The 21,951-nt window shown below is 38.7% G+C and overlaps 2 protein-coding genes across 3 annotated transcripts; both read right to left on the bottom strand.

Annotated features, from left to right (window-relative positions):
- Window positions 1-8,216: 8,216 nt before the first annotated feature.
- On the bottom strand, window positions 8,217-13,009 carry C10H15orf48 (chromosome 10 C15orf48 homolog). Its single transcript, XM_056500051.1, has 5 exons — window positions 12,779-13,009; window positions 12,360-12,448; window positions 11,530-11,590; window positions 10,814-10,905; window positions 8,217-9,710 (listed from the first exon to the last, which is right to left on the bottom strand). Exons 1-4 carry the CDS (start codon window positions 13,007-13,009, stop codon window positions 10,837-10,839), a joined length of 450 nt encoding a protein of 149 aa, XP_056356026.1. The 3' UTR covers window positions 8,217-9,710; window positions 10,814-10,836.
- A 14-nt stretch (window positions 13,010-13,023) lies between these two features.
- Window positions 13,024-21,914, bottom strand: AFG2B (AFG2 AAA ATPase homolog B). Of its 2 annotated transcripts, XR_008841307.1 has the most exons (10): window positions 20,615-21,911; window positions 19,401-19,586; window positions 18,614-18,778; window positions 17,944-18,153; window positions 17,310-17,537; window positions 16,316-16,450; window positions 15,555-15,680; window positions 14,720-14,925; window positions 13,227-13,353; window positions 13,024-13,145 (listed from the first exon to the last, which is right to left on the bottom strand). XR_008841307.1 is itself a non-coding variant. In XM_056499664.1 (8 exons), exons 1-8 carry the CDS (start codon window positions 21,908-21,910, stop codon window positions 14,773-14,775), a joined length of 2,499 nt encoding a protein of 832 aa, XP_056355639.1. In that variant the 5' UTR covers window positions 21,911-21,914; the 3' UTR covers window positions 14,587-14,772. The 2 variants fall into 2 exon arrangements, 1 of the variants encoding a protein (XP_056355639.1); XM_056499664.1 differs by lacking the exons at window positions 13,024-13,145; window positions 13,227-13,353 and having other exon boundaries at window positions 14,587-14,925; window positions 20,615-21,914.
- Window positions 21,915-21,951: the final 37 nt, after the last annotated feature.

Raw genomic sequence — 21,951 nt, 5'->3', positions numbered from 1 at the left:
TTAATTGTGTTGACATTTTGTCTTTTCATTACCAGTAGCATTTCTTTGTTCACCAGCAGAATTGCCATTTAAAATGTCATACTTGAATCTGCTCTTCAATTATCTCACTACTGTATATATCTGCTATTTTTTGCAGAATCACTCCCAAATGGCAGAATGACTCAGAAAAGCAAAAGGCTGGCATTTAAAAGTAATTTTCTGACATAAAACTGAAAACCCCAGAAGACACCCATCAAGTAATAAGTGTCAAGGATTTTGTTCAGGTATTTTGGTGGGATCTCATGAGGAAACTGCACTGATGCTGGACAGGGCAGGGCTGTTAAAGCATTCTTTCTGTCTACAAATAACAGTAAGAGTGTAATAAACAAAGATGGGTAGTGGGGTAAAAGTCATGGTGCATACTGCAGCAGCTTCCTAGTCTGATAAACTAATCCATTGAGAAGACGTTCCCTTGGGACCTCAAGGGAAGGGGACAGTCCCCTGGAAATACTCAGCTCATTTTCCTCTCTCCAAAAGGGCATTGCCAATGGAATTTTTTTGCTGGTTGCTCCAAACACATGCAGTTTTTTCCAGGAGTGAGCACACTCAATGTCATTGCTCAAATGCCATGTTTCACCAGCTCTTTGCATTATGCCACTGCTCTCAGCTTCCCTCTGTTTTCTTGCCATATTCTGCCCTCTCCACAGTTTCATTAATAATGTCCAGCTCACACTCTGGGCACCTGCTGCTTACAGGGTCACCAGGAGCTTCTCTCACTGCACCAGGTGTGGGACACACCCCAACAACGGTGCTGTTCAAATACAGGCTTGCCTTTGCCCGAAGGTAATTTCCTCTTTGATCAATGGATTGGAAAAAAAAGCTTTTAACCAAGTTGCTAATTCACAGGAAAGACCTAATCTGAAAGCCTCTAGATTCTATTTCTATCATAAAATAAAAAAATGTCCTCCACATTCCCCACCCTTAATTCCCCAGTTTCACCCTCTCCTCCCCTCCATATCCATTCGTGCTGCCTACTGAAAGACTCTGTGCTCTGGAGCTGGCAAATCCCCTACTGTTCTACTTTTATTCTATTTTCCACAGCTGAATACCCTAGGAAGGACCCTACATGCTCTTTCATTTTCTGAAATACCTGACACAACTTTGGAAGCTACTAGAATAAATATGGATCCTTTCCATTTACTGTTTTGCAGCCACCACAGCAATCTGCTCTTAGAACGCACATGTAGCTGCCTTCTGTGTGTACAGCTGTAAAGCGACGAGATCCTCATCATTGTATTTGCTCTTTTGAGTATTTTTGCTCTTTTATCTCTATTTTCCTTTTCTACAATGTCTTCTCTCAGAATTGCACTGTTTGAAAGTGACTGGTGCTAAAATGCAGGATAAAATAACTGCTTTTATTACAGCTATGAAGCATTTAAACCTTTTATGGCATCAATTTGTGTAGAGAAAAAAAGCACCATTTCATAAGCAAAAGTATAATTTTATCCTTAAGATGACTGCTTCATGATTGCCTTATTATTATACATGGTAAAAAGAGAAGTTGTTTCTCCAGGACAATTAGCAACCAGTACATGAAATCAGAGTATATGAAATCAGTCAGTGCTGTCTGTCCAGAGTGTATTTTGCATTGTTTTACATAGTAAACTAAGTACTGATACACAGAGGGATTTTTAGTTCAGCTGATGAATAAACAAAAGGACCCAGATGGCAAGCAGACTAAAAATTTGCTTTTATCACCAGTGCATTAAGAGCACCCAAATTCCTGCAACCTTCCAATTTCTTTTTCCCAAAGCACACATGAAGAAATTATTTAATAAATTCCTAAGTAAACTGATAAAACGTGAACTTATAAAACCAGTTACCTAAGTCTAGTATCTGGCCTTTTAATTGTAAAACAAGAATTTTTGAGAAAAACACTGTAAACGAACATTTTCATAGTTAAGATGATGCCCCATATCTCAACGTAGCATACAATTATCCTGCGCTTTTTTTACAGATTTCTCGTGTTTCTGTTTCCAAGTGCTTGTGAGAACAAGTCTGGCACACATGGATGGACAAAGATTCTCCTCACCTGAGAGCCCAGGTAAAAAAAGTCATTCCCGGCTTTCCCAGACGATGGCGCCGCGCTCCCAGCGTTAACAGCGAGTTGAGTGCTGCGGAGAGCCGTGGACACTTCCCTCTGGCAAGGAAATATATTTTATTACACGTTCTAGATATGTCTTATTAATAAGTAAAGAAACAAAAACACAACTCCAAAACACACCTCCACCCTAAAATAAACCCACACCAACCCCTTTCATTTTTTCCTAAAAAAACCCCCACCAAACACAGGAGATTTAACTTTTTAATGGATACAATAAGGAAAAGCACCTAGCACAGACTAGTCAATTACTGGGAAGGCACTTCTTGAAGGCATGTATGGGTAAATGGGTAAATCCAGTGCTTTCTCCAGTTACAAACATCTAAGAAAAAAATGTAATATTAATAGAAATTTGTTGAGGCTACAGATATCTGAAATTAGAACAGATTCTATTCATTAATGTAAACAAGGTAAGTTATCAAGCAAGTCCTTTGTTTCTATGAAGATAACTATTCCTTCTTTCACGTGCTGAATTCACATTTCCAGGACAACAGATGCTTCCATCTGAAACATTCCTGACTGTGCTTTTTTCTGGAGAATTAGATGACGCTTTCAATCAAAAATATAAACCCAGGTAAAAAAAAATTGTTTCAAACTAAGCAGGTACAATTATAAATGGCAAATATTGTTGTGGTTTTGCTGCAATTGCTAGTATAGTGGTGCTTTTGGATTTAGGGGAACAGACTTCAGAGAGAGAAAATACAGATGAGGGAGGCTGATGAACTCAGAACCATTCAGTAAACATCCTTCCAGTAAAGTCTTCTTTCATTTCTTGAAGCTATTAAGCAATTCTGTATTTTCTAAGCTACTGCAGAAGAGACACACCTTAAACTGGAAATAGAAATTGCCAAACCAGTTACACACTGGTTTCTTTCCATTTACTTGAAATGGAACCTAGATTAAATAAATGAGGATGGTTTTCAAGTAATCTAGTTTCCTCAACTTGCCACAGAGCAAAGTTAAAGTCACATAATAGCAAATTCAAAGGAAAGTAACTCTCTGTTATTAGACATTAAAGGTTCATGGGCAGGTAGCTGTAGATGAAGATATGTTTTAGATATACTCACTTGTGAATAGCTATGCAGGACATCTCGTTACATTAGCTCTATTAACTGTCTTTGTAAAGCAGCAATGAAAGCAGAATATTTTTCTTCCACAGACTTACCACATCTGAGATTGCTCTGAGGAGAGGATCAAGAGAAGAGCTGGTTCCCAATTTTAGCTGTCAGAAGTAGAAGGAAGCTGATCACAGAATTGGAGTGGTAACAAAATTAAACCCTACTAATTAGACCACCCCCTGCTATGGCCAAGTAGGGACATTCATACTGCAGGGTGTTTGTTTAGCTTTTTTTAAAATTTCATTTTAAGAGTTCATATTTTGTTTATGATACAAGGTGTGTTTGTGTACAAAAAAAGGAAGAAAGGAAAAAAACATAAAGCCTAGTCATGTGGGTGTGCAGATAGCAACTGGGAAACATTAGACTCCATTACACTACCATGCAACCAATTATGGGACATACTGCTGTACCTGCAGCAAATTGTGGTGAACAGAAATGAAGTCAATACCAATTTCCTTTTCAGACTGAAGCATTAATTGATCTGTTGTGCAGTTCAACTGAAATACCTGATGGTTTTAGAGTCACTTTTCTCCTAAACAAGGTATGTTTTACCTGTCTAGCCCACACAAAAAACTTTCATTACTGTATAAAAACCAGAACAAACGAGTGTTGCCCCCATCTCCTTCTTTGTTGGGTTGCCATACTTTCTTTTATCTGTTTAGTGAAGAAGAAGAAAGCCCAGTGGATAAAGAACTTCACATAGCTTTTGCTTTTTGAAACTGCTTAGACTTTGTTTCAACAAATGTACTGCAGCTGCAGCAATACCCTGTGCTGTACTGTTCTGTAAGGAATACAGGTTATACCTGTGACACTGCCTGCTAGACAACTGTGAGGATTTCTAGAAGTAGATAGGAAGATAGATGTAGATAGGAGCTTTGGTTCTTTATTGAAGGAATCCATCTATGACTTCGGTGGTAATTTTATTACTGCAGAGGGTATACACCTGTGCCCTTTACACCTACTGAGAAGTGACACTCTCAACAGTATATCTTCAAACAGAAACTTTCCTGTAACACCCTGTTTTGTGTACTCTGTGAACTAATAAAAATACATGAACTTGAGCAGAGACATGCAGAGAAATGCATGTTCTTAAACATTTCAATTTTTCTTAAGAAGAGAGGGAATTTTCAAAAAACACATACCAGTACATATACACAACCACTGCAATCTTTACTGTATTAATTCCATGCCTCCCTAAAATCAGTATAAAATATTCACCTAACTTCAAACTAATGTTTTTTCATCTACTTTGTAATACATGCTATTGTAACACAGAAATTACAGCCAAGAATTTGGCAATGAGGCAATGACTAGAACTGCAAGTCATTGTGACTAGGATTGTGCTGTGGATTTCTGCTTTAGGGAGTAAGATGGATTATTTCCTGACCAAAGCATGTTTCATTCAAAGCATTTGCCAAGAAGAAAACTAAACACAGTAATGGCAGCATAATGCTAACATATTTAATAATGCTAACAGCACGGGGAGCACAGTGCTAACAAGTCTTCAAAAAATATTAAGACTTTACTGAATTATAAAAGAAGTCACAGCAGAAGGGAAAGATATATCATTAAATGAGTGTTAACAGCTTCAATTAAAAAAACCCACATTTCCCTTTGGTTTAATGTAGTGAATTGGTGATTTATTAGCAGTAGATGACTTTGCTTTTCTTAGGCAAACTGATAAGATTTTTCTGTTACTACCAGGGATCAGGACTTTCTGCATTTACTTCCTTGTTTGTGCAGCAACACCATCAGATAAATGACTGTGTTTATTAGTTACCTGCCTATTGGAAATACATTTAATTCAATTAAAGAAGTGACACCCAACAGGAGATGAAGAATGTGATAGTTTTGCTGAAGTTGAAAGCTTAAACATATTTATTTACATGCAAAAGGTTTTTCAGACTTATATGGCTTTCTCACCTCTCAGCTAACACAGAATTTTGCAACAAAAAATTCACGTAGTGTACAATACTGAAACAGGAAGGGAAAGAACTCCAGCTTTTCACTAACATTATGCTGCTGACAATCTCTGTTATGGTCTAGTGGGGAGGTGAGTGTTCCTCATTTATGTCTCACACTATGCACTAGTCCTTTCTGAAGATAAAATACAGTTCTGTGCAAAAGGCTGATGCAGCCCTTGATCCCACAGTCTACCTCTGGAGTACCAGACCAGACTGGTCTCATGCCAAATACTGTAAAAATTAGTAAAATGATAGAAAGTGTCTGGAAAACCAAAGAGTTGTACAGAACTGCAACAGTAAAGTGGGATGCAGGTGGCTCTACCTTGGGACTGCATAATTTAGTGATTTAGGATTTTGACAGGATTGTCCTCACAGTCTATTTTTGGTGCTGTATCCTAATGAGTCTCTCGATCCTCAGTTTGCCGTCATCTGGTAACAGCAATGTCTGTGCAGAATTCCCATGCCCTTCAGCAGGGAAATCTATCTGATTATAAAATCAGTGTCTGTGATAAAAGTACCAAGTTCAAGAGCTGTCATCTCCTCCACCTGATTCTGCAACACTTGAGTTGAGTGAAGTCAGTAAATCTGGCTGAGGGAGTTTGAATTTACAGAAATTATGTCTTCTAATTACTCAAAAAAAAACCACAAAGGGAAAAAAGTTTCACAGCTTCTGCCTGGACTGGCACTATCACAGTCTGCCAGGCCACAGGAATTAATATGATTTATAGTGCTTAGGATTAAAAACTGCCAGACCACTTCAAGTTTGGAGTTGTTTTACCATTTACTTGCAAAGAAACAACCAGATGAACAGAATTTCAGTAACAGAACAGCCCTTACTGAAAACAAGAGATATCCAGATTGAAGTAGGTGAGCAAGAGCCTCCCATAATATTATTAGCAGATATGGCCTTTATTTTTCTGCAACAGCATAATTTAGAGAGCGCTTTCAGTGGAGTGGACCCTAGCTACCAACATAATGTCAATTTGTTAACAAATTCAAAGAAAAACGGTGAATGTTTTTATGTGAGTCTATTGAAACATAATGCATGCTCACGTTTACAGCTCAAATTTGTGCTTCATTTTTTTAAAAATGGAAAGACAATTTTTAAGTTCGTTATTTTTGTATGTAATGATTTCTTCAAATGTTTACGGTCTATGTATCATTATTAGTAAAGCTCTGCCTTTTTTTCCACCTATGATACATTTATTACAATCCATCAGCATAAATAAAGCAAAGTGGAAGAGGAGAGAGGGAGAAGGAAGGCAAACATTTAAAGCAGGGCCTCTTCTAAAGCAGGGCTTAATTTCTTAGTTTAAACCACCAGCATAACTAAATTCTGATCTACTTATTTAATGCATAACTTTCTAGAACACAGTGCAGGTCTGCCAATAAACAGTAGTAAAAGAGAAATAAATTAGGCCAAGAAAAATTCAAGTTTTTCTGATGAGTTGGTTTTGATGGGTGAAACAGAAAGAGATTTGGCAAGAAGAAAATATGTGCCAACAAGTGAAAAAAGAAATCAGTCTCAATAGAAAATAGGGAGGAGGATGTGAGAGGCAGCAAGTAATACCAGAGTCCAGAAATATTAAATATCAAATATTTCAAGTTGAAGTGAGTGATTTTTCTACTGCTCAACTGCCAGTAAAACTGGAATCACATCTATCTGAATTTTAACAGATGCCTACAAGAACGTTTTAAACATTATGGAAAGATGGTCACAGAAGTGATTTGCTTTATCTTAAAAATGCTTCATGATCAAGTCTAAGTTATTTTTACAGACCTTTTAGGGAATGTTACATACATTCAAATCCTGGCCATGAACAGCTGGTGCTGCCAGCCAGGACAGGAGCACACCTGCTAGCACAGCACCCCAGCCCTGTCTGTCACTGCTGCTGCTGCACAGCTGGGCCTGTTCCCGGGGCTCCACACACAGAGCCACCAGCCCAGACACCCCAGACACCTGCAGGGACTCTGGACAGAGCCTGTGCAGTGTCACAACCCCCGAACAGAGGTCATGGAGCTAGCCTGGCGCAACAGGCCAAACCCTGGAAGCCTTAAACGTGAAAACCAACACCAAACAAACCTTTTGTCATGCCCCTGTTGCTAAGAGACTAGGGCTTATTTAAATTAGTTTGGTAACCTGGCAGTGAAGGCCAGTACTGGCCTATATCCTGGTACCCAAACTGTCTCTTGGGCTCCCAACTAGTGCTCTGCCACCCCCAGTCTCACACCTTGCTCACATGGCCCTCAGCCCCCACACAGGTACCATGGCGATGCTGCAGGACAGCTCCCACTCCTTAGCGTGAAATCTGTCCCAGGCCCTGGGCTCCCCATGCTGTGAGGGGCTCTCCCACGTCCTGGGTGAGCCCTGAAGGGCAGCACCTCTCCAGTAATGACTCTGACCAGAATGTATGCACAACAAAATTATCTGGAAGTAAATGCTAATTAAACTAAAGCCCTTGTTCATCTGGGCAAGTGTTGGCACAGCCTTGGTGAGGGTGTGTGAGATTTGGCCAGGGCAAGGCACACACGAAGGTGCCTTGGATGAGGTGCCGGCTCATGGCTTCGCAGGGGCCGTTACTGCGATAGCTGCTTCCCAATGGAGAGAGCTTTGGGCAAACACGCTGCCTGCTCCCTGTTCACAGCAGCACCTCAAGGGCAACACTCACCAAGCCCAACCCCAGTGCCCCAGGCCAAGCCAGCAGTATTGCTTTTACTTCCATTTCAGTTACACTTTTTATGGGATTTCATTGTCCATGTGCTACCATATGGCAGGGATGTGCTGGACAGCAAAGGCTTCAGTCACCAAATGAAAACCCTGCCACGTTTGTTTAACCTGAAAGCTTTTTTGGGAAGTGTCCAACACCAAATATTGGCCGGATTTAGTGAATCATTTCCATTACTCTTGTTTGTTTTCCACAGCTAGTCCTATGGACAGCCACCCTCTGCACTAAGGCAGACAACTGCAGGATGAACCATTTCCTTCAACAGTTGCATCAGGCTCCCCTGTAAGTTTCTATTTTCTGCAGAAAGCCACCACTAAAGTAACCAGACAGTCTGGAACTACACTAATAACACCTTGTGGCAGAGAAATGCAGGGGGGTCAGAAGGAGAAATGCCGACACTGAGGCTATCATATGCAAGTTTTATTAAACTTCGTAAGTAATATTGAATTTGGAAGTGATATAGTTCCATGGAAATGTACTAGCTAGAGTCAGCAAAGATAGTATAGTGATTGTTAAAAAAAGCCAAAATCAACCAAAAATCCCAAACCAAAATCAAGAACAGAATAGAAGAGGAGACTAAAGAGAGCGAAGGAAATGCAGAGAAATAAGAATGTTGTTGAATTATTTCAACAGCCTCTAAATTGTTCATGGAATAAAAATTCATGGGTTTGCATGGCACAGATCAGGGAAGTCTTACTGTTCTCATAAACATCAGCTCATAAAATTCAACCACTTGAATCTTTACTGTTTGTGGGACAAGGAAACCATTTGTTTGTTGCTTTTTTTGCTGAGTAGCTGAGCAAGGAGATACAGAATTGCTCTTGGTGTATGCTACTTATAAGAAAAAAACCCTCCTCTATGCAGGAGACAGATTTTTAGGGACAGTCAGGGAAGACACAAAACCCTAAGAACTTTAACGATATTCATGATATTTTTGACTGCCAAAATATATTTTCTATATTGTGTGAAAACCCTCCCCAAAAAATCTGTATTAATAAAGAAAAACAGAACAGCTTAAAAGCAAAACAGTTTTATTGCCAGAGTTGTTATGCTTCAAGACATGTTAAGAGAAGCAACAACCTGTGACTGACAGCAGTCACACTGCTTAATGTGCTACTGGAAATATCACTGAAACATGCTAAATACAAAAATTAACTAAAAATTACTTATTTTCCCAATGTTGACAGATACTTAGGTCATAGTACTTCCAGCCAAAATAAGTAACTTACTGAAGAAAAAACTCAATTAGTGCATCAACCCAGAACACGGGACTTTGCTTTTGCTACAGTCAAGTAGAAATATGGAAATATAGAGAAATACTTGAAAATATTTTCTAGTTTAAAATACTTAAAACTTGTACTCTTCAGAGCACTGTATTTTTGTGGTTCTATGCTATCCAATCTTATTGTAATGTCATTCCTTAAAGTGAAGGCTAAGGACTTATTCTAAAGACTAGTAGTTCCTCTCACTGCTAAAACAGAAATTCTGCTGAGTCATCCTTACTAGATAAACAAATATTTATGCAACATTTAAATAATTTTTTTTTCTCAGCCGAAGAAAACATAAAGCTTCTGAAGCTAAACTACCTTAGAATTCAGGAGACTGCTTTTCTAACTGAAGTTTGTCTTTGCTTCAGCAGAATAACCTAAAGTACTTGACTATTACTCATTTAAGGGGACTTTTCGCAATTAGTAGTTGTTTCACTTCTGCTTTCTTCCTCACAGAAAGGATTATGAATTCTGAACATCCATTGTAAAAGAACCTGTGGAATAGATTGAGAAACTGCTTAGAAGGGGGCACATACAGAAAATATCTACAAAAGGACGTTCTGCCACTGGATGCATTTATTGTCCCATGATTTTACTGGGAACCTGCCCATTACATTCTTTCCCTGGCCAACCCATAAGCAAACACACAGAAGCTTAAAGAGGAACTGTCTCTTCATAGCATCATTCAAAATTTTAATCTGTTAGTTTCTATTTGATAGAAGAGATATTCCTAATAGCATGTAGAAATCTTTAAAAATACTGTTAATTGTGCAGTACATTGGAGTTTGTACTTGAACAATCTGGCACATAAAGAAGAAATTAACACTGTGCAGTTTTGGATAATGCAAGTTTTCTAATTCTAGTAATTAAAAAAAATTAATCATGAACAATATTTAAATACTTTAATATTTAAATATTTAATTTTCATTTGATTTTCATTTCCCTTCTAGCCATGCTTAACCCTTAGGTTTTGAGGTTCTAAATCTGCAGTCTCAAATATACCCTTAAATAACCTGTTGGACTCCTCAGTGGGTAAGTTTCAGTATTTGCAGCACAACATTAGTTTTGACTTAATCTGTCTCCACATCTAAGACAAGGAATGTATGGATACTTTATGACCACACATGCTGCCATACAAAGACATCCTCTGGTTATGAATTTGGTCTCTGTATAACACTGAAATACAGAATAGAAAGGAAGGAAACCAGGAATCCCAATTTGGAAAGGCTTTTGGGCAATATACACGAAATATATAAATTTAGAATTTATTTTATTAAAAATGTATAAAATGGCAAAATGAATGTATTTTGAAGCAAATCCTGAAATTCTAAAAAAACAATGAAGGCTTCTTCGATCCTTAACTACCATCTTAAAATACTCAAAAATTTACATCAAATGTTTATTGAAAATTAATATTTTGAGTCAGATTTTTGGACTATGTGGATGCTGTATGCCAGCTCCTAAAGCAACAAAAAACTCCTCATCCAGAGTCTAAAAAAATGTAGGGAGTCCCTAAAAATGTAGCAGAAGCATTTCCGCACACTGATTTCAGTAGTCAAGTTTGTGCAGAAGTGATTCCACTAGATTCATAGGGTACCTTTTTGAGGCAGCAGAAACCTCTCATTTTGTGAGCTTTTTGACCATTTCCAGCTCTTCTACAGGTTCCCATTTCTGATTGATTGTTACCAGCTGGAAGAAATGGAAAATATGAAAGTTAATAAAATCCCAGTGAACATGTACTCCACTCACACGCCCCCCCCATATCAAACATCAACTTATTGATGAAGAAGTTCTAGTTTACTTTCAGAAATGCACAACAGATGACATAATAATTTGTTGAACAAAATCAGTTGGATATTAATTAAGTAATAATGCCAAACAATTTTATTTTTCCTTATCCTAAATGCTCTATTAATTTAAGATTTTTTTCCTTCAGGCTGCAGTACTCAAAACATTCTTCCTCAATTCTGTAATTCAGGAATAAGGTAAGGGTAAACAACACTTCCTCTAAGTTTCCACTCCAAGTTATCAATGGAATGGAGTAAATGGATGCTTGGGTGGGAATGGACATAGGAAAGCAACCAGAAGTACAGTATGAATTTAAGATTAGACCTACAGAGTCTGAATCCCTATCATTAGGTAATAGGATGAATACATAAAGTAATGAATGAAGCATTTCCACTTTTAACTAGATATACATCAACTTTACACTGTTTTCTCATTCATAGTTTACTAGTTCTTACACATTAAAAGAAGTGATTAATTGTGCTGGAAATTTATACTATTTATACATATATTATATACACAAATTACCTTCTGAGGCTTGGTAGGATCAACTTTTTCCCATGGCTCTGAACTGCCAATCTTGCGAATGCTTTAGAAGAAGATAAAACAGGTATCAAATTTTAAGGTTTGCCCTTGCACACATTCTCATATGAGCAGCCTATTGTCAGTAGAACTATTCACTTAAGCAAGGAGTTCCCTAAAACACAAGTTTACAGGTTTGGGCATTATATTTTAAAATATGGATAGAATTCAATGATGGTTTGCTTTATTTGCAGCTTCCAAAGCACCAAGCAAGCCAGCACTGTTCACATATCATTGTGAGGGAAGCAAGCTGAGAATTCAAAACTGAAAAAAGACACAAAGTAAGGGGACTTTTACCCTGACAGTTAAAATGCCTATTCCAATCACTTAAAAATAAATAAATAAAATCCTAAAAACTTTAAGAGTATGAGATTTGGCTCCAATTATTAGCTAAGCCATTGGAATACTCTCTTATTTTAAGTTAATACTATCACTGTTCTTTATATACAAGTCAATAGCCTGGTTGCAATATATGTGCATCTTATCTACCTATGTGGTTATATGAAATCCTCGATTAGAACATCCTAAACTTCTTATACTTAAAGCAAAGAAAAAGCATAATTATTAAATGAAAAGTTAGAAAATAACTTGGACTACACTCCAAATTAATTAATTTCCTCACTATTTACAATCTGCAGATACTTTAGTCATTCCCAGTACTCCCAATACTCTGGAACATATGCCTGTGCCTTTATTTTTTTGTGTAAAACATGATGGTCAAATACTCAGTTCAATAATAAGTTAGAGTAAGCTCCAAGCAATAAGTTTTTGCTTACATCACATCAGATTTGCTGAGTAGGGAATAGATACAAAAAGAGACAGCCCCAGTTGCTGCTGTGGACAATATTCCGAGCAGGGGAATGAGCTGAAAAATGAAATAGAGAAAAGAGCTGAATTTATGTCCCAGCTACAGACCCACGAGTAGGGGGAACAAGGGTTACACAGAATTAGGGAGATATTATCTGTTCACGTACATTACCTCTATATTACTCATTACACCACTTCATTTTTAATATGTCAATTTCACTTTTACCTCTGTATTACCCTTCTCCACACCTCACTTTTAACACATGAACCTTACGCGGGTCCCATTTCCCTGGGAAATCAAGTGGCAACCCCTGGGCAGCCGCCCGAGCCCTCAGCATCCCCCCCCCCCCGGGCGGGTACCACGACCCGACTCCTGAGGCAAACTTACTTCTTTTTGCCTTTTGAGCGTCTGCCAGATGCCCTTGCCCATCTTGGCGGCGCCTGCGGACGGGCACGGGCGGACTGACTGCCGGTGCTCGCTGAGGGAGGCAGAGGGCGGAGCCGGAGCGGTACCGGGGCCGGTGCCGGTACCGGTACCGAGCCGGGCCCGCCCCGCGCTCCTCGAGCCCTGAGGCGCTGAGGGGAGGCACAGCGCGCCCCCCAGCGGCCAGAGCGTCATGCGGCCTTCCTGCGCCACCTCTCAAACATGACCTCTCCATTTCTCCTTTGTCTTCTCGTCTGTCCCCTTCTCCAGGCAGCTGCCCGAAGAACACGGCATCTAGGCAAACAAGTGTCTTCAGAGCTCGGAGAGGTGCCTATAGTGACCAAAAGAGGACCCAGTGTCACCATGTCCCCTTGTGCTGCAGCAAAAGCTCAACCCAGGCCCAGGCTCTCACCATCACTCTGGTGTGTTCCACAGCTCCCATCACTCCCCAGTGTCCCTCTGATAAAAACGAGCGGGGGCAGGCGGGAGGTGAGAGCAGGTGACTCCGTACATTGCTTTGTCCCCTTCTCTCCTGGCCCCTGGAAAGCAGCAAGAGGAAGGAAGGAGAGGCTGCCTTTCCTGCATGTTCTGCTGGCTCCCTGCAGCAAGGAACAGACATGGCAGCTCCTGCGAGGGAGCAAGTCTGGAAATCAAACAGTGGTGTCTTTGAGGAAAAAGAGCTCGCAGCATTTTACTCTAACAACTTTCAGGTCCAGCAATTCCAATGCAAATTCTCAAACACTGGAAAGCAAAACAGACAATTTTCATATATTTTCTCAGCACTATTGCTGAGAAACCTTTGTGTATTTGGGAAGACTATGAGCGCTGTCTATTTGTTGCCACCTATAAAGCTACAGGATGGTCCTTTCTATAAACTAGTGATGAAGGCCACCAAGCTGTACAGCAGCTGTTTGTATCTGAACCCTTTCCTAGGTTACAACAGTTTGTACTACTGCCTTTTGCCCTCCTCAGTTACCAACTGCTTCAGAACTTCCTTTTGTGATCCATCTCACTATATATAAACCACTATAAATCACTATAAACTCAGTGGGAAGAAATATTTCTTAATGGGCTTATAATTTCTGAACCTCAGCTAAAATAACGAACTGTCTTTGACAGTGATGTATTTTATTCACAAGCATTTTCACTGGGAAAAGGTAATAAAAAATAATAAAAAACTTCCTACTCTATTAAGTTAAAATGTACACTTACATACATGTAATATCAATTTCCACAGAAGTGTCTTTGTATTTTAGAAGGCAAACTACAAAAATGTATTGCCAAGGAATGGCTGGATGCATTTTTCTGCAGAAATTGTCATTAAGAAAACTCTCTTTTCTAAAGAAGAAATTATAGTTTGAGTTGATTGCATACTTGTTATAAGCTTACTCAATCCAAATATTTGTATACTAAGCAGTAACTAATGTAAAATTACTCCCCAAACCCATGACTTCCAAACCAACACAAGGAGTTAAACACTGACAATCCTTTCACTGCCCATGTGTTTTGGAATCTGCTTGTAAGAAAGTAAGCCTACAGATAGGCACATGTAAAACACATTTTATACAAAATGAGACTTTCTCCTATTCAATTTCCTGAAAGCTTTTCTATTTCTTACATATTTGCTGTCTTTTGGAGACTTCACAACACATTTAAAAATTTTCTTATTACGCCATTTTTGTACTTGAAAGTAAGAAATCTACAGTAACACCAAGCTGTTCCAGTGTTTTATCTAAGTTTCATTTACTTGTTTCATCAGATGTAAACCTACCCAAAGCAAACAAGATTTTAATTTATTATTCATTACTGAAATTACAGAGCTTTTCACAAGTGACACTTTACTGTATTTCACGCTCCCTGAAACCTACAGTAACTACAGTATTAAAAAGCAGGAAAGATGCAAACCTTCTCAAAATCTTCGTAATATATTTAAATACTTATGCCACTCCTTTTTAAATTCAAGAGGCTAATTCTTGATTAGAGAATTTTTCATAAAACTCCAAGTCTTTTATGTTTAAAGATGGTTTTACAATCTTCAACGATTTCACAAAATGATCCTGTTTTACAGCAGTTGCTTCAAGTCCATTCTCTTGCAATGCCAACAAAGCAGCCTTTAAAAGAAAAAACAAAAACACTTAGTCCTTATCATGTTTTAAATTGCAAATACTGTGAGTATCCTAAAATATTTTGTAAGAAACAAAGTGTTAGTTAAAGATCTGAAAACAGCATTGTATAACTTACAGTTATTTAACAACAGGTGAAGATACAAGTAAGGTTACAATGAAGTTACCATTTTTCATTCACTTTTTCGGTCTGGATTAGACAATGCATCCCTTATCACTTACATATTTGGATATTCTCACTAGTCTTCTGTCTTTTATACAACTCAACTCAAATTCTGGATTTCTCTTCTCTTTTTTTCTTCTCTCTAGCCTTGACAGTACCTGTAATTTCAGCTTGCAGTACAAAGAATGCAATTCACCTAGATGTGTGCATGAATTAGAGAGGGCCACATGAAATAAAGGGTAGGAAAGTTCCTTACGTTCTGGTAAATTATCACATATTTCTTTATTTAAAGAATGAACCCTTGTTCAATTCTTCTGTTTTAATAATTTTCTTTGGACTTTCAACACAATCTGTACTACAGATGGCTTGATAACACCTATGAGTTAGATCTCTTTTTTCATTCAAAGTTGTTGTTTAGAATTTATTTAACAGATGAACCAGGAATATTTCTTACCTCTTTGCACAGATTTTCAATATCAGCTCCAGAGAAGAGATCTGTTAGGGCTGCCACATCTTGTAATGACACATCAGTATCTAATGGAATTTTTTTGGTGCAGATTTTCAAAATGGAGAGTCTGCCCTGTAAATTGCATATTATGCAAGAAAACAAAACCAAACAAACCAAAAATTAGTATTTCTGCAAAGCAGTACCAAAGTTGAAATTAGAGCCAAGGAAAATCCAGAAAAGTACCAAAACTACAGGTTTTGGTGGAAAAATAAAATGCTATTAATTGAGATAATGCACTTCCGGATTGTCTCATATATTTAAGACCTGTTATTCACAGTCACTCCTTGCTTCATGAAAACACAATATTTTAGGCTGAACAGGCCTGATTTGGCATGCTTTGGGTCAACTTCTTTTTTGTGAAGCTCAGGACAAACAGCTACACTAGCCTTGGGAACAGTACACAAAAATTATCTGAAGCAAGGACAGACAACATATTTTGGTGCTTCCTGAATTGTAGCTTGATTTTGCAAATACATATTTTCCCTGTAACTATCTACACTAGTTAAAATCATATTGGTGTTTAAAATAAAAATATCTTTATTACTTCTTAGTTTTTTTCATTGTATCTTGAATCTGGTGACTGATCTTCAGTCAAGTGAAACACCCATCACTTGTTAAGTATGTTACAGGAATATGCCCCCTTTGCTCTTAAAGTATGCTGGCAATTAATATCTCTCCCTTTAAAGCCATGTATGGATGTGTAATACCTTCAGATCTGGAGGTGGAATGTAGATCATCTTGTCCAGCCTTCCAGGACGGAGTAAGGCATCATCCAACATATCTGGTCTATTTGTTGCAGCAACTACCATGAAATCTTTGTTCAAAGTTTCCTGAAACTCTAGCTGCGTAAGAGATCATGTAAACAAATTAGTGCAATACGGCTGAGAGAGAGATATTATCAAAAGATATTAGTTAATTACTAATGACAAGAGGGGAATGGTGAAACATAATGTAATTTTACATGTAGTTATTTTTCCTTCAATATTAGTATTTTATCTTTCTTGAGCTAAAAAAATGCCTTGGTGCAGGGCAGATTACATGACAAAGAAGAAATACTGTTAGTATCTGCCCTGGCAAAAAATAAGGATTTTTTACCAGATTGTAACAAAGATCCTTTTAATATGCAAAAAATTAGGTATCATAGAATTCTGCAACTGTTTTCTTTATGATTCTCCCAGAGAGTATCATCGTAAGAAAAAAATCTATATACAAAAAAGCTAAATATTAAATGTTGTGAACAATTCATTGACAAGTGAAGGTACAAGTTTTTGTTTAAATAACTAACTGATCATAACTGTGCTGCTTTTGTATGCATTATGTGTGAGAAAGAACTGCAAATGAAGTAAGGGAAGTACTTAGAAAAAATAAGCTCAGGGAGGAACTTGTTTAAGAGCAAAAATCACACAATCAATCAAAAGTATTACAAGGATTTTTGTGACAGAAGGTGAACACCCAACTAATAATGCTCATTAGCTCATGTGGGTATTTTGTTCAAACAAAGATTCATTGAGGAACAGTGTATGTAAAAACAATCAGCAGCCTATACACAGTATCTCCTAAAAACTAGTAATCATGACAGAGTAAAAGAGCTTCTTGCGTTTTTATAAGTTTGAGGGTTTTAAGTTTAAAATACAAATGCTAACAACTAAAGTTGTTACTTTAAAGTTGTTACTTCCTATACAGAAAAGGGAGCATAAATACCTTTCTTTCCTCGTCACTTTGTTCTTGGCACTGGGCCTCAAGCTGTAGCTTGCCTCCTCTTCTTTCTGTAACTTTCAGCCCAACCCCATCCAATTCATTGAGAAGAACAGAAATAACCCTCTCTGAGACACCGTGGCCAGTTCTGCAGTGTGCCCGAGATCCCAAGATAGAATCAATCTCATCTAGAAATATTATTGCTGGAGTATTTGCTCTTGCTTGGCGAAAAACCTTTTCAACAAATGTCAATAAAATAAAACATTAATGCCTGCATTCTATCAGGTAAGATGCAAAAAGAATCCCACTTATATATACTCTGTATTTTACTTAACTTTAAAGATACATTTGTAATGATTCTTAAGACCTGTTACATTTACTACCAGCAAATTCTGCTTCTTATTTATATTCCTAAATGAACTGAAAACAAAAGGCTAGAAATACTTCCAAAGTTTAACACTGGTATAATTTTAGGGACAGATTCTCACTTTATCTACATGTGATTCTGTATACCATTTCTATTTTCTAAACAGATGAGAGCTCTATCATCTTTTCAACAACAAAATTTAGGTCTAACTAATACTTTACAAAAATCAAGCAAGAATAGACTACAGAACCTTACACAAATTAAAAACTGTACCTGAGACAAAATCTTCTCTGAATCTCCAACATAAGGTGAGAATAGGTCAGCACCACTTACAGAGAGGAAGGAACAGTGACAACTTGTGGCCACAGCCTTCACCAGCGTGGTTTTGGCACAGCCAGATGGCCCATAGAGAAGAATACCCTTGGGATGAGACAGGCCCATCCTGGCAAATGCCTCAGGAAATTTCATAGGCCACTCAATACTCTGTCAATACATAAAAAGGGATGAAATTCTAAGTAACAAGCAATCAATAAAACTGCCAAGTATATAATTTCCTCTCCTTGATACAAACATGAATTGGAAATCAGAGAATACTGATTTAGTCTTTCTTCATGTAATGCCCCCTGCTTAGATTTCCCATTTGAAACAGAACTAAAAGCAATCCTGAAGAGATAACAGCCAAGAACCATCCCAGGATAAATATTCAGGACAAATTATCTGGCCACAAGTTAAGTATTTTTCAGCTACTAAAACATTTTCCCACTATTTTACTCTGCTTGGTGGTGGTATCTTGTGACTGCAAGATTTCTAACTCAAGCATTGTAATAACACTGTAATAATCAGGTAATTTGCAAGAGAAATAATTTTCATAATGCAGTGTACAGAATACCCTGGAGTACATATTAGAAATTAGCTGTTCACCTAAATTAATTTAATACATTACCTGTTTTAACTTCAATTTCACATCTTCAAGCCCACCAATTTGCTCCCAAGTCACAGGCTTACACTCTGTTAGTCCAACTGCACTTCGAAAAGAGGATGGTTGAATTTTTTTAAAAGCTTCTTGGAAATCTCCCATGCTAATCATGGTTTCAGTTTTAGCTGAATCCTAAAAAAAAAAAAAAAAAAAAAAAAAAGAAAAACCTAGATAGAGCATATTAATATTTTAATGCAATACTTAAATGCTGCATTAATATGCAATCACTTCACATAAGGCTAAATACAACTAATAAGGAAGTCAATTCCTGACCTAATGAGCTAAAACAATGCAGACAAAAATCAACAAAAAGTAAAATATAACCTTTAATAGCCAGTTTTTATACAGGAATAAAAACAATTTTAACATAAACTAATGCTTCAGAGGAAACTACTATTCCCCAAATTATAGCTCCACTAGGCAGTTATCTGCTAAATGAAATAGTTGCTTTCAGGGTTAACACAACTCAATCCTACAATCTTATGAACAGAAATTTAAAAAGTTGAAGAATTCATTTTGACCACATACTGGAGAATGTAACACATTTATATCAAACAGGCTATAAAATGCCACTACTTATCCACAGATGCAGTAACAGAACTAAGGTGAGAACTGAAAGGATGAGCAAAAATAACATACTTATAATATGATTGGTGTGAGTCTTCAACTTGTTGAGCTTTTCAAGTAAAGTATTAATGAGAAAAAGGGTAGTACAAATATTAGTGACATTTTCTTGACTGATTTGCAATCATACCAAAGAGCTGTGGGACACAGCCTGCATAGCAGCTTCTCTGCAGAGTGCTGTAAGGTCAGCTCCAACATACCCAGTTGTCATTTCTGCCAGCTTAGCCAAATCAACCTCTGCAGAAATGGGCATATCAGATGTAAGCAACTGCAGGATGGATCTTCTCTGTGTAACTGTTGGGGTCCCAATAATAACCTAAACCAAACAGAATAAACAAAAATTTTAAGTAGATAATTTACCATACTCATTTATTTCATAGACCTAGGCAAGCAATTTTGTCTCTGCTTTATATTGGCTAATGAAATTTCATATATATTTATATCCCAACTAAACAGTTTTACAGGAAACCTATTAACAGCACTATACAAATGACAAGTATTTAAAATACTATTTCCTTTCCAAGTGAATAGTGTTTGTATAAAGAGTTGTTCATAAGACACCATCAGATAGTGTTTATCAAGTCCCATAACACTAAAATAATAATTTCCTTACCTTATAAGCACTAAATTAGAATAATATGATAGAATAGTTACACATTCACACATTATTGAAAACCTGGTAAAACATCATCATAAAAATACATCTCAACAATCTATAAATCCCAGAAAATAATGAAAATTATGATTATGAAAGCATTAAAGAACTTGATTAAACTGGTGACCTAGGAGTGGGTTTAGCCAGGAAAATAAACACTACAAGCACAAGCACTGTGTTTTGCATAACTGCATGTGTTTTTCTTCTTTGGACTACTAGGCTAATGAAGTTTTCTAGAGTAGACCAAATTTCTGTTACTGAAACCTGAATAGAAGTTTTGACACAAAAGGTTACTAGTTCTGTGTCACAATAAATTTTTAAAGAGAAATGCACAAATCTAGAATTTAAATGGAAAAAATCCAATCCTATAAAGCTAAGCATCTGTAAGCAAACAAACCCCCTCAAGATTAGATCAATGTCTTTATAATGAAGAAGGAAAAGACTCCTCCCATCCATTTTCCAGTACTGGAAACTGGAACACTGGAGCTCGCAGTGTTCTGAATAAAAAAACCCAAAACAACTGTACCCAAGTTGCAGCAAACTGAAGAGAGAAACAAGACACCTGTCCCAAACCTGTAGAGTCCCACTATCAAACAGGACTAGAAGACATTAAAAAAGCTATTAACAGCCCCCTTCCACCACAATAAGGAAAGAAAAATGTGAGTGTATGGCTAACAGGGTTTATTTACCTCTCTGTCAAATCTGCCAGGTCTTCTCAGTGCAGGGTCTAAGGCATCAGGCCTGTTGGTGGCTGCCACAATGATCATCTTCCCCTCACTCCCTACTCCATCCAGCAGCGTCAGCAGCTGAGCAACAATACGATCTTCAGGAGCATTATTTGAACTTCCTCGCTTTGGGCATAAAGAATCAATCTCATCAAAAAAGAGAATGGTTGGGCCCTCGTTTGCCATCTCTCTGCCCTTTTCAAAGACTCTTCGCAAATTCTCTTCACCTTCTCCTGGTCTTGAACCGTGGAGGGCTGGGCCACTGATGCCGAACAGATATGCACCCAGCTCTTTGGCTACTGACTTTACCATGAGAGTTTTCCCCACACCTGGGGGTCCAATTAATAGCACTCCGTTAGGGACAGAAAGACCCAGCTTCTTGAAAGTTTTTGGAAAGCGGAAAGGAAGATCAATCATTTCTTTCAAAGACTTCCCCACATCATCCAGTCCTGCAACTGAAGTTTTTGCAGTGTCTTCTGAAAGATGTCTGTACCATTCTAAAGGGATCACCTCCTTAATTTTTATGCTTGTTTGAGGAGTTATCAATCCAGCTCCCTCATTCAAAGGAGATGCAGACAGTATTTCAATATACACCACGGGATTTTCGGGACTTGGGGTAACAGTAATAACATAACGAGGCAAGACATACACGTTTCTTAGCAGTTCTGTGATCGTCTCCTGCAACAGCGCTCTGGGAGTCGACTTTTTCAGCGCGGCGCTCTTGAGGACCACTCTCACCGTGGCTGTCCGCAGCTGTCCGTAGGGCAGCAGCTGCAGCCGGCCCAGGCTCAGCGAGAGGCCGCGCAGGTGCCGCGCCGCCAGCCCCGCCGTGCTGCAGCTGAGGTCGGCCTGCAAGTACCCGTCCGCCAGGTCGTGCCGGGGCCACGCCGTGCACACACAGCAGCCGCCGGGCACGGAGATCCTCAGCGGGGCGCCGATCCTGGCTCCCAGCAAGGACAGCGCGGCAGGTCCCAACCGGCACCGCTGGGTGCCCTCATCTCCCGGGTCCAGCGGCAGCAGCTTTAAGACCGCCGCCTCCATCGCTGCCTCTGTGAGGGAGGGCAGCAACCCCCCTGCTCTGCGCGGGCCCATCGGCTCCTTACTCACTGCGCCTCGCTCTCCGCGGGGCTCTCGCTCCGCCACAGCTCGGCGCACCGCGGCCGCCCGGCACTGCCGACCCACGGCAGGCACCCCGGGCGGGGACCGGACGGGCCGGAGCGCAGCCGAGCCGCTCGCGCGCTGACAGGAGGCCCCGCGCATGCGCCACAGCGGAGCACGCGCACTGCGCGCCGCCTCAGCCC

Source organism: Oenanthe melanoleuca, chromosome 10 (genome assembly GCF_029582105.1).
Source record: "Oenanthe melanoleuca isolate GR-GAL-2019-014 chromosome 10, OMel1.0, whole genome shotgun sequence".
Taxonomy (NCBI): domain Eukaryota; kingdom Metazoa; phylum Chordata; class Aves; order Passeriformes; family Muscicapidae; genus Oenanthe; species Oenanthe melanoleuca.
Note: the sequence above shows the minus strand (reverse complement) of the source record. Positions and strands in the feature narration are given on the sequence as shown.